Genomic DNA, 11,479 nt, shown 5'->3' with positions numbered 1-11,479 from the left:
TGATTTCTTTGGGGTGTCTTTTTTTATTGAACATTTCTAGAGCGGTAGTGGTAAAAGTCACTGTCCATGCCAGGGTCGAGGTCTGGGGCAGGATAGGAGAAGAGGTTTAGAAGTAGTTGACCACCCTACGGATGGACTGGATGTTGGGGTTCTGGGCCTGCCACTCGTTGTGACTGCAGTAGTCTCCTCTCTCCACGATGTACATGCGGCCGCGGAAGTTAGGCTCCTCATACATCACCCAGCTACAGAAGGAAACACACGGGTTAGAAATGGTCACACACCTGCTGACTTCACACACTTAGAGCAGATGGAATAACAGTAATGAGGAAACATCTAACATCAAGCTGTAAAATCCTGAACTTCCCCTTTAATATTTAACTCCCTCCTGGAAAACAACTGTTGGGACCACAGGTGTGATTAGTGGTGTTAAAGTTATTTAGAAATTCAGCAGTGTCTATGATTTACCAGCTAGATCATTAGCATCTGTGTTCCAATTATGTGCCAACTTAATTAACACCATAACATATGCTAAAAGGTTGGATGTCTTGGCTCAACAAAAATAGATCCAAAAGTTGAATCACTATGAATTCATCTCTGCGTTTTGCCAAGTGCTGTGTGTGTCTGTTTTTGTGCGCCCCTGCATGTGTGTGTTTGTCAGTGCCTGTGTGTTTGTCAGTGTGTGTGTGTGTGATTGCAGTCTGAAACTTAGGCTAGAGGTGTACTACTTACGCTCCGTCTCCATAGACCTTGATGGAGTTGATGCAGTTCTTGCTGAGGCCACGGCTCTGCAGGAAGGGGCAGTCATCACAGATCTCCACACACTGGCCGGAGAAGTTACAGGCCTCGAACAGCTCCATTCTGTAGTGCTCACCGTGCTGCAGGACACAGGAGAAGATTGGAGAAAACACAAGTTTTTCAAGTCAAATATAGGAATACTGTTATAATGAAGAAGATGAGAGACAAGAAGAGAGGAGATTAAATTTGAGGTACGTTTACAAATTGACAACACTTACACCCAAACTGTGCTTTGGTCATTCACCCCCCGTATTGATCTAAAGTATCTTTGCGTTAAAGCAGAAAATGTCTGTATAACTTCAACCTCTCCTCATCCTCACTAGCTATCATCTTAACCTCTAACCCCTATCTTTTCGATTCTTAACCCTTAGCCCCGTCTCTCACCATCTTGATGGGCTTACAGGAGCCCATGTGGTCGTTGTGGCTGTTCCAACGCTGGAACTCTGGGTATTCGCCGTGCTCCAGGATGTACTGCTGTCCCTTGAAGTCGGGGTGGTCGAAGCAGCGGAAGGCGCCGCTCTCCACACGGATGGAGTTGACGCGGTTCATGAAGCCACGGTCCTGAAAGTTATCGCAGTCGCCCCTGACCTCCAGCTGCCTGCCAGTGAAGCATTTTCCCTCGTAGAAGGTGATCTGCGATGGGTGGGTGGGTGGACAGGAGGAGGTTAACACCATAGTTCATTAGTTAGGGTGGGGAGTTGGAGGTAGGATAGTGTGGTATCCAACAAACCTGGGTTCAGATACTATTTGTCATCATTATAGATTCAGTGGGTTTGATTGAGCTTTTCTGTTGCAATTTAACCAATATAAATGTTGCAGAAGTGCAAACCCACCTGGCACTCCAGGCAGGTTAAAGCAAATGCTTAAAGTGTTTGAAAGATTTTAAATCATATTTGAACCTAAGTCCTGGTGGGATACAAACTCAATTGCTCAATTTAACTTTATTGCATCCAGTTCATGACTCAAAATGTAGTGAAATGGTCCAGAGCAAAGCGTTTTGGATCCCAGGCTAGAGGCTGGACGGACATGTGGATACTTTGTCACTGGAGTGTAGGTGTGGATTTGTATGTGTTGGCGTGGTGTAGTCAGTTCAGTATATAAATACATTTTGTCATGCAGACTTGTGTCCATAGCACAGGAGGTTGGTGACACCTTCATTGGGGAGGATGGGTTCATGGTAATGACTGCAGCGGAATAGGTGGAATGGTATCAGATACATCAAACACATGTATTTGTTTCCATGTGTTTGATTCCACGTTTCCATGTGTTTGATGCCATTTCATTTGCTCCGTTCCAGTCATTATTATGAGCCGTCCTCCCGTTAGCAGCCTCCACTGATCTGTACAGTATATATGCTGAATGCCAACTATACATGAATAGAAGACTAGAATAGAAGATTAGAGTTGGCTTGCAGTTGGCTAGAAGTATGGATACAAGACTATGTTATGTCTACTCCTATTGGCCAGCCACCAACTAATTATCCCTACCTGCCATTGATAGTTTATTCAAAATAAAATAAATAAATACAATTTTCCTAGACCTTGCTTGCTCTTTTAGATATATCTATAACACAGGATTGACGGTAGAACTGGGAGCAGAATCAGAATGCACTCAAAACTTTTCCCAAATATTCACGATACAATATGACATTCATTCGCTTTCAACTCCTGTAACAGATTTAACTGTATTTCTCCCAGCAAGACAAACGGAGTAATTGCTCTGATTAGAATAATCTCTAAATCTAAAAATGTTCACCAGGGATTGCCTCCACATTTTATTGAGTGTTGAATTGAAAAACAAAAAAAAACACCTGTTTGTTGAATACCTAACCTCATGATGGTATGAGAAAAGTACATTTTCCACTTCCAAACCAATGTTATCACACCTGCACTAAATACCTGTAAATGCATACACTCCCAAACCTATGTGTTTATTGACTGGAGTTTTCTCTAACCAGGCAGTCCTGTTGAGGTCAGAACTCTTTTTCAAGGGATCCCTGTCCAGTCAGTTATGTCCCAGTGTTAGCCAACCTGATGCTGTGTGAATGCAGGTTGACCCAGATGCTGCTTACCTTTCCAGAATACTGCGACATTTTCCACTGGATACTGTCCAACCTGGCCCACAAGTAAGAAAGTGTAACAGTAAAAAAGTTGGACACCCCAATATATACGGCGGGGCGCGTGCCCGGCAGTATCGCGAGGCTTTCCGCACAAAGGACACACAATGGGGGACTTAGGGCTTTCGCTGGGTGAGCACTTTCCCCTTCAACTCTTAGCACTGCTGATTCTGGGCTTTGGCTGCAGGGGGACTGAACAGGAGATAAACAAAGGAATTTGCTTGGCCGGGGCTTTGTGCACGCCGTTTTGCACATGCTATGCTTCTCTTATGCTGAAGTTGAATGGGGCCTGGCATGCACGCACAGCGAGCGAGACAGAGAGAAGTGTGTGTATGGATGTTAGAGAGAATGTGTGTGTGTCAGAGTGTGTGTGTGTGGTGGGAGGGTGGTTACCATGGCAACCAGGTGATGGAGAAGAGCGCGTGCAGAGCTACAACAAAGACTTGATATTCTCTTTCACTCTTCAAACACTACTACTATGACCTGCCATTGTTCATATACACACATAGTGTCACAGCCATATTTAGATGACCTCCAACCTCTGAAGTACTAGAACTGGCTGTGTCATTGTATTTGAAGTGTGGGGGACATTTGAATAGATTATCAGGAGATAGAATGCCGTTTCAAATCTTTTATGCCTTTTATGCCTTTTATGACTGCTATGCCAATAATGTATGGGGCATATAAATCTTGTTATCAAAAAGATGCTAAAACTATGTTTGTGTCAAAACTATCTCTGTACATTCAAGTGAGAAATATATAATTATACTGACTCTTTAATGTCATTAAATCATTTTCACCATTAAAAACACCCATTGGGATATTGCAATATCCTGAAGTGCTTAAAGAGAGAATGTAAAGAGATCTCCTGACATACATCACACAGTGCATTATGGTATTGGATTACTACCCTTGAATCCTGAGGACTTCTATCGATCGACTACACATCCATTAGAGGATGTTAAGCCCTTTTTAGTCTCTCTCTCTCTCTCTCTCTCTCTCTCTCTCTCTCTCTCTCTCTATCTCAGCACCCCATTAATTACATGGGGAATATAATGACTGAAATGAGCATTATGATGCATTTACATGACACTTTAAAATTAACATAACATAGGAAGCATTTAAATAATGCTATGTAACTGCATGTCTAAAATTTGAACAAAATTCAAAAGGTTGGCTCAACTTTATAAATACTTGGCTCTACTTTAGACTGTTGACATGTAGCCCAAGGAGAATTGGATAGGTATAACCAATATTTTAGAATCTCCTCCTTGCCCTCTAATAAGCTAGGTTTTAAAACGGTTGAAAGGTTATGTGTGATGATGTAGTACACATGAAAATAACTTTTGCAGATAAATTCCCATGTTCCGAATAAAAAATACAAGTTAAATGGGTTTCCATCGCATTTTCAACTCTAATGATGGTTTTGTCACAAAAAATGTATAGTATTATATAGCGAATGTGCCCACTTTGGTCTTGGCAAGTGCTCTCTAGCCAACAGCTCACAGATACAGTGCGGGTATAGCCTACATGATGAGATAATTTTTTTATTTGTCAAACGGCAGCCAAGCATCGATCGTCATGTCACCAGAATACGACTCTCGATATTTATTGGAAAGAAGCATTAAGCTGATCATCGTGTGTCGTGTATTGATGTGACATACTGATATGATGTCACCACCACCCATTGTCGTGCCATTCATCTGCCGTCGTCACCTCATATTTCAGCATGATAATGCACGATGTTGCAAGGAGCTGTACACAATTCCTGGAAGCTGAAAGTGTCCCAGTTCTCCCATGGCCTGCATACTCACCAGATATGTTACCCATTGAGCATGTTCGGGTTGCTCTGGATCGACATGTACGACAGCGTGTTCCAGTTCCCGCCAATTTACAGCAACTTCGCAAAGGCATTGAAGAGGAGTTGGACAACATTCCATAGGCCACAATCAACAGCCTGATCAACTCTATACAACGGAGATGTGTCGCGCTGCACGAGGCAAATGGTGGTCACACCAAATACTGACTGGTTCTGATTCTTGACCCTACTTTTTTTAAGGTATCTGTGACAAATCCATAGATTAATTTAATTCATATATTTAAAATGGTTGCATGTTACATTTATATTTTTGTTCAGTGTAGATGAGACCACATGGGAAATGCTGAAAGCCAAGAAAATCAGGTGCCATTCATCACAGACTGATGAAAAGCTACATCAATACTCATCAAGCGAGCCAATACCAGTGAAAAGGGTTTTCACATACCAAATAAAGATAGGCAAGCACAGCACACACACTGAGTTCACTGTGATACAGTTGAAGTCGGAAGTTTACATAAACGAGTTTTAATGTCTCCAACCTAAGTGTTTCAACCACTCCAAAAATGTCATGTTAACAAACTATAATTTTGGCAAGTCGGTTGGGACATTTCTCCCAAAATGTTTCCAACAATTGTTTACAGATTATTTAACTTATAATTCACTGTATCACAATTCCAGTGTTTTACATACAGAAGTTTACATACACTAAGTTGACTGTGCCTTTAAACAGCTTGGAAAATTCCAGAAAATGATGTCATGGCTTCAGAAGCTTCTGATAGGCTAATTCACATAATTTGAGTCAATTGGAGGTGTACCTGTGGATGTATTTCAAAGCCTACCTTCAAACTCAGTGCCTCTTTGCTTGACATCATGGGGAAATAAATAAAATCAGCCAAGACCTCAGATTTGTTTTTGTAGACCTCCACAATTCTGGTTCATCCTTGGGAGCAATTTCCAAACGCCTGAAGGTACCACGTCATACCGCTCAGGAAGGAGACGGGTTCTGTCTCCTTAGAGATAAACATACTTTTGGTGCGGAAAGTGCAAATCAATCCCAGAAAAACAGCAAAGGACCCTGTGAAGATGCTGGAGGAAACAGGTACAAAAGTATCTATATCCACAGTAAAATGAGTCCTATATCAACATAACCTGAAAAGCCGCTCAGGCTACGGTTTGCAACTGCACATGGGGACAAAGATCATACTTTTTGTACTCTTTTGCCATAATGACCATCGTTATGTATGGAGGAAAAAGCAACATCTCAAGACATCAGTCAGGAAGTTAAAGCTTGGTCGCAAATGGGTCTTCCACATGGACAATGACCCCAAGCATACTTCTAAAGTTGGGAAGATGGTATAAGGACAACAGAGTCAAGGTATTGGTGTAGCCATCACAAAGCCCTGACCTCAATCCTATAGAAAATTTGTGGGCAGAACTGAAAAAGTGTGTGCAAGCAAGGAGGCCTAGAAACCTGACTCAGTTACACCAGCTCTGTCAGGAGGAATGGGCCAAAATTCACCCAACTTATTTTGGGAAGCTTGTGGAAGGCTACCCAAAACGTTTGACCCACGTTAAACAATTTAAAGGCAATGCTACCAAACACTAATTTAGTGTATGTAAACTTCTGACCCACTTGGAATGTGAGTAAAGAAATAAAAGCTGAAATAAATCACTCTACTATTATTCTGACATTTCACATTCTTAAAATAGAGTGGTGATCCTAACTGACCTAAGACAGGGAATTCTTACTAGGATTAAATGTCAGGAATTGTGAAAAACTGAGTTTAAATGCATTTGGCTAAGGTGTATGTAAACTTCCGACTTCAACCGTTGCTAGGGAAAGAGACTGCCATTAAATTGGGTGTGCTAAAAGTGGCTGTGACCATAGCATCAGTGACAGATGTAAAAGTGCAGATAAAACAGCAGTAGCCCAAGTTGTTTGAAGGGGAAATGTCAACACAAACCAGATCAACCTACATGTAGATAGAAACCTGACAACAGCAGCACAGGCTCTTAGGCGTGTACCATTCCACAGGGGAAAACAATAGAGAAACTACAAAACATGGACTTAACGGAGAGAGTAGATGGTGCCACACGTGGATGAATCCGGTAGCTGTGTTGCCAAAACGGACATAAGTGTAACGGGTTTCCTTAGGTGAAGGAGAGGCGGACCAAAACGCAGCGTGGTGGTTATTCATGGTTTTTAATAAAGACAGTAGACATGAATAAACTAACAAAAACAATAAACGTGGAAAACCAAAAACAGCCCTATCTGGTGTAAAACACAGAGACAGGAACAATCACCCACAAACACACAGTGAAACCCAGGCTACCTAAATATGGTTCCCAATCAGAGACAATGACTAACACCTGCCTCTGATTGAGAACCATATCAGGCCAGACATAGAAATAGACAAACAAGACATCCAACATAGAATGCCCACTCAGATCACACCCTGACCAATCAAAACATAGAAACATACAAAGCAAACTATGGTCAGGGTGTGACAATAAGACTGTGTCTGGACATGAGACAAGCAAACACAGCAATCATACGTGGCATGTACCCAATCGCCAGAGTAGATTCACTTTTGCAAGGAATGTTTGGGTCTGTCATGTTCAGTAAACTGGATCTTAATGGGGCTAACACCAGAGTCAAGCGGCATAACGTTTGCAGTGCATAGTGGGATATACAGGTATAAAAGACTCCTATTCAGTATCAGCATGAAATAACAACACTGGCAGGCACAGAGGGGATGAAGAACATATTGGATGACATCATCGTCCACGCCACAGATCAGGAGACCCATGACCAGTGGTTACATGCTGTCCTCAACAGGCTGGAGAGCTGTGGACTGACTCTCAACTCAGGTAAACATGGACAAGTTGGTGTTTATGGGCATGCTACTCTCACAGAAGGGCATCGGTCCTACAGCTGAGGGTGAGAGCAGTGGTCGAGTCCAGGGAGCCATCGGTCCCACAGCTGAGGGTGAGAGCAGTGGTCGAGTCCAGGGAGCCATCGGTCCTACAGCTGAGGGTGAGAGCAGTGGTCGAGTCCAGGGAGCCATCGGTCCTACAGCTGAGGGTGAGAGCAGCGGTCGAGTCCAGGGAGCCATCAGTCCTACAGCTGAGGGTGAGAGCAGTGGTCGAGTCCAGGGAGCCATCGGTCCTACAGCAGAGGGTGAGAGCAGCGGTCGAGTCCAGGGAGCCATCGGTCCCACAGCTGAGGGTGAGAGCAGAGGTCGAGTCCAGGGAGCCATCGGTCCTACAGCTGAGGGTGAGAGCAGCGGTCGAGTCCAGGGAGCCATCGGTCCTACAGCTGAGGGTGAGAGCAGCAGTCGAGTCCAGGGAGCCATCGGTCCTACAGCTGAGGGTGAGAGCAGCGGTCGAGTCCAGGGAGCCATCGGTCCTACAGCTGAGGGTGAGAGCAGCGGTCGAGTCCAGGGAGCCATCGGTCCCACAGCTGAGGGTGAGAGCAGCGGTCGAGTCCAGGGATAAAAGGTTCATACCTTTCTAGTCTTAGGTAGGTTCATTCCCGGCTCTCTATAGTCTCAGAGCCTCTGCGGGAGTTGATCAAGAAGGACACAACATTCTACTTCGGACTGGAACAGAAGAAGGTGTTTCAGACATTAAAAGAGAAACCTAGGAGCTGTGCTTGTGCAAGAACAACACAGAGCAATGGTTCCAGTCTGTTATGTGAGCAGGAGTCTGACAGAGTGGGAACGCAGATATTCATAGATTGAGCGTGAGGCCCTTGCATTGGTTTGGACTTGTGAAAAGCTACACCCGTATGTATATGGCAGGGAATTTGATTCAGTGACTGATCACAAGGCGTTAAAAGCTATTTACAGTCTTCACTCAAAGCCATGCACTCACATAGAACAGTGGGTGCTGAGGCTCCAACCTTATGACTTTTGTGTTGTCCACATACCAGGGAAAAGCAACATCGCTGACCCTCGTCTACTCGGAGTGACTGCAGTGAAAGAATCACACACACATGGAGCAGAGGAGTATGTGAGATTTATAGCTGTGAACGCAACTCCAAGTGCAATGACCACAAGGGAAGTGGAAGTGGAGGAAGCATTGGCTACAGATGAAGCGCTAAGAGGGGCGAGAAATGCTATTCAGACTGGGTGTTAGGAGACATGCCACGCAAATGCACCTATAGCAAATGAACTGTGTGTAATTGGACAGTTAGTCCTAAGGGGAAAAGCCATTGTTTTGCCCCATGTAGCCTTAGCTCACGGGGGACATTAGGGCATTGTAAGTACAAAACTTCTCAGGAGTAAAGTATGGTGGCTGGGCAGGGACAAGGCCGCAGAGAGACATGTCAAGTCATGTCATGGTTGCCAGATTGTAGCACGACCAGACGTGCCAGAACCCGTGAGACCCACAGTGCTACCTGACGGGCCGTGGCAGGACGTCGCCACTGACCTATTGGGTCCACTACCAACAGGACACAGGTTTCTGTACAGCTAAGAATAAGTGTTGTGTATGTCAGGTTGACTGAAGTTTATATCGAATTGCAATGGGTGGGTCTAATCCTGGACGCTGATTGGTTAAAACCAACAATATATCATCCAAACATAGGCTTCTCAGCATTATCACTGAAGTAAGGGGGGGGGGGGGGGTCGTGTATTGATGTGACGTACTGATATGACGTCACCATGTCCGTATACAATGCAGAGTTCTTGTTACACCGACAGTCTTGGAGTAAAGACATGTTGAAGTTTACCTCTGAGTCCGGTTGATTCAATTCAGAGAAATAACCTAATTTAGCACAAGTTGCAGGTGTTGGATTGGACACAGTGCACTTTCACCACCCTGTGCCATTCATTAGGAAAAACGAGAATGTATGCAGCAACCTTAGAATAACTGCTCAAACTCCCAGTTTGACTTCTGTACGCGTTTGTTTAATGTCGAATGAACAAATAATCTGTCAGGCATTTATAAAACTGTACTGTTTGTGTTTCCATCACAGGTGTTGTGATTTTTTTTATAGTATGACTTTAGAAATAAAACTGTGGGCAGGATTGTTTTGCCATATTAGATCCATTCCTTTTGATCTCCCCAAGTACCTAGAGCAGGAATGGGAAACAACCTTTTGTAGGCCCGCGGACCAATAAAAAAAATATATACACTACCGTTCAAAAGTTTGGGGTCACTTAGAAATGTCCTTGTTTTTAAAAGAAAATCCCATATTTTGTCCATTGAATAACATAAAATTGATCAGAAATACAGTGTAGACATTGTTAATGTTGTAAATGACTATTGTAGCTGGAAACAGACAATTTTTTATGGAATATCTACATTGGCGAACAGAGGCCCATTATCAGAAACCATCACTCCTGTGTTCCAATGGCACGTTGTGTTAGCTAATCCAAATGTATAATTTTAAAAAGCTAATTGATCATTAGAAAACCCTTTTGCAATTATGTTAGTACAGCTGAAAACTGTTGTCCTGATTAAAGAAGCAATAAAACTGGCCTTTGTGGGTTCGATTACAGGCTCAAAATGTCTAGAAACAAAGAACTTTCTTCTGAATTCGTCAGTCTATTCTTGTTATGAGAAAAGAAGGCAATTCCATGCGAGAAATTGCCAAGAAACTGAAGATCTCATACAAAGCTGCGGACAACTCTTCACAGAACAGCGCAAACTGGCACTAACCAGAATAGAAAGAGGAGTGGGAGGCCCGAATTATCTTTGAAAGACAGGGACCCCAAAAATAGTTAATTTAATGATACTGCCAGTTGAGGACTTGTGGGGAATCTGTTTCTCAAACTAGACACTAATGTATTTGTCCTCTTGCTCAGTTGTACACCTGGGTCTCCCACTCCTCTTTCTATTCTGGTTAGAACCAGTTTGCACTGTTCTGTGAAGGGAGTAGTACACAGCGTTGTACAAGATCTTCAGTATCTTGTCAATTTCTCACATGGAATAGCCTTCATTTCTCATAACAAGAATAGACTGACGAGTTCAGAAGAAAGTTCTTTGTAGACATTTTGAGCCTGTAATCGAACCCACAAATGCTGATGCTCCAGATACTCAACGTAGGACAGTTTTATTGCTTCTTTAATCAGGACAACAGTTTTCAGCTGTACTAACAGAATTGCAAAAGGGTTTTCTAATGATCAATTAGCCTTTTAAAATGATAAACTTGGATTAGCTAACACAACGTGCCATTGGAACACAGGAGTGATGGTTTCTGATAATAGGCCTCTGTACACCTATGTAGATATTCCGTTAAAAATCGTCCGTTTCCAGCTACAATAGTCATTTACAACATTAACAATGACTACACTGTATTTCTGATCAATTTGATGTTAATTTAATGGCCATTTTTTAAAACATTTCTAAGTGACCCCGAACTTTTGAACGGTAGTGTATATATTGCATATATACACATTTTTTTGCGGGGGGTTGGGGTTGTTTCTGGATAAGCCTCTGTCTCCGACAATGAAATTAATGTATTCTATGGAGGAAAGAACAGCTAGAAGTGAATTGTGAATCCTATAATTAGAAACCATCTCCAACTGGCAAATAAGAGTGGAATATAATGAGTAGTAGATCTCTCGTGGACACATATTATTCCAACTCACCAGGTTTCCATTTCTCCTTGGTAACGTTAATTATCACCCCCCCCCCCCCCCCCTTCTGAGAGCTGGCGTGAGTGAATGTGTGGGGCAGTGTAATGGCACATCCCTGACTGAGTGGCAACATCAGCCTGTTGACAGGTTCTGAGGTAGAGG

The 11,479-nt window shown here is 43.1% G+C and overlaps 1 protein-coding gene across 1 annotated transcript; it reads right to left on the bottom strand.

Annotated features, from left to right (window-relative positions):
- On the bottom strand, positions 1–2,994 carry crygn2 (crystallin, gamma N2). The gene is made up of 4 exons (XM_020494055.2): positions 2,867–2,994; positions 1,180–1,428; positions 730–875; positions 1–242 (listed from the first exon to the last, which is right to left on the bottom strand). The coding sequence occupies exons 1-4, from the start codon at positions 2,885–2,887 to the stop codon at positions 107–109; spliced, it is 552 nt and encodes a 183-aa protein (XP_020349644.1). The 5' UTR covers positions 2,888–2,994; the 3' UTR covers positions 1–106.
- Positions 2,995–11,479: the final 8,485 nt, after the last annotated feature.

This window comes from Oncorhynchus kisutch, linkage group LG11 (genome assembly GCF_002021735.2).
Source record: "Oncorhynchus kisutch isolate 150728-3 linkage group LG11, Okis_V2, whole genome shotgun sequence".
In the NCBI taxonomy this organism is placed as follows: domain Eukaryota; kingdom Metazoa; phylum Chordata; class Actinopteri; order Salmoniformes; family Salmonidae; genus Oncorhynchus; species Oncorhynchus kisutch.
Note: the sequence above shows the minus strand (reverse complement) of the source record. Positions and strands in the feature narration are given on the sequence as shown.

Bases quoted from the DNA above. Each gene is read 5' to 3' on its own strand.
- crygn2 (XM_020494055.2), bottom strand. From the start codon at position 2,887: ATGTCGCAGTATTCTGGAAAG. The intron at 1,429-2,866 runs GTAAGCAGCATC...CACCCATCGCAG, and splicing joins TGTCGCAGTATTCTGGAAAG to ATCACCTTCTACGAGGGAAA. The intron at 876-1,179 runs GTGAGAGACGGG...TGTGTCCTGCAG, and splicing joins CCTGTAAGCCCATCAAGATG to CACGGTGAGCACTACAGAAT.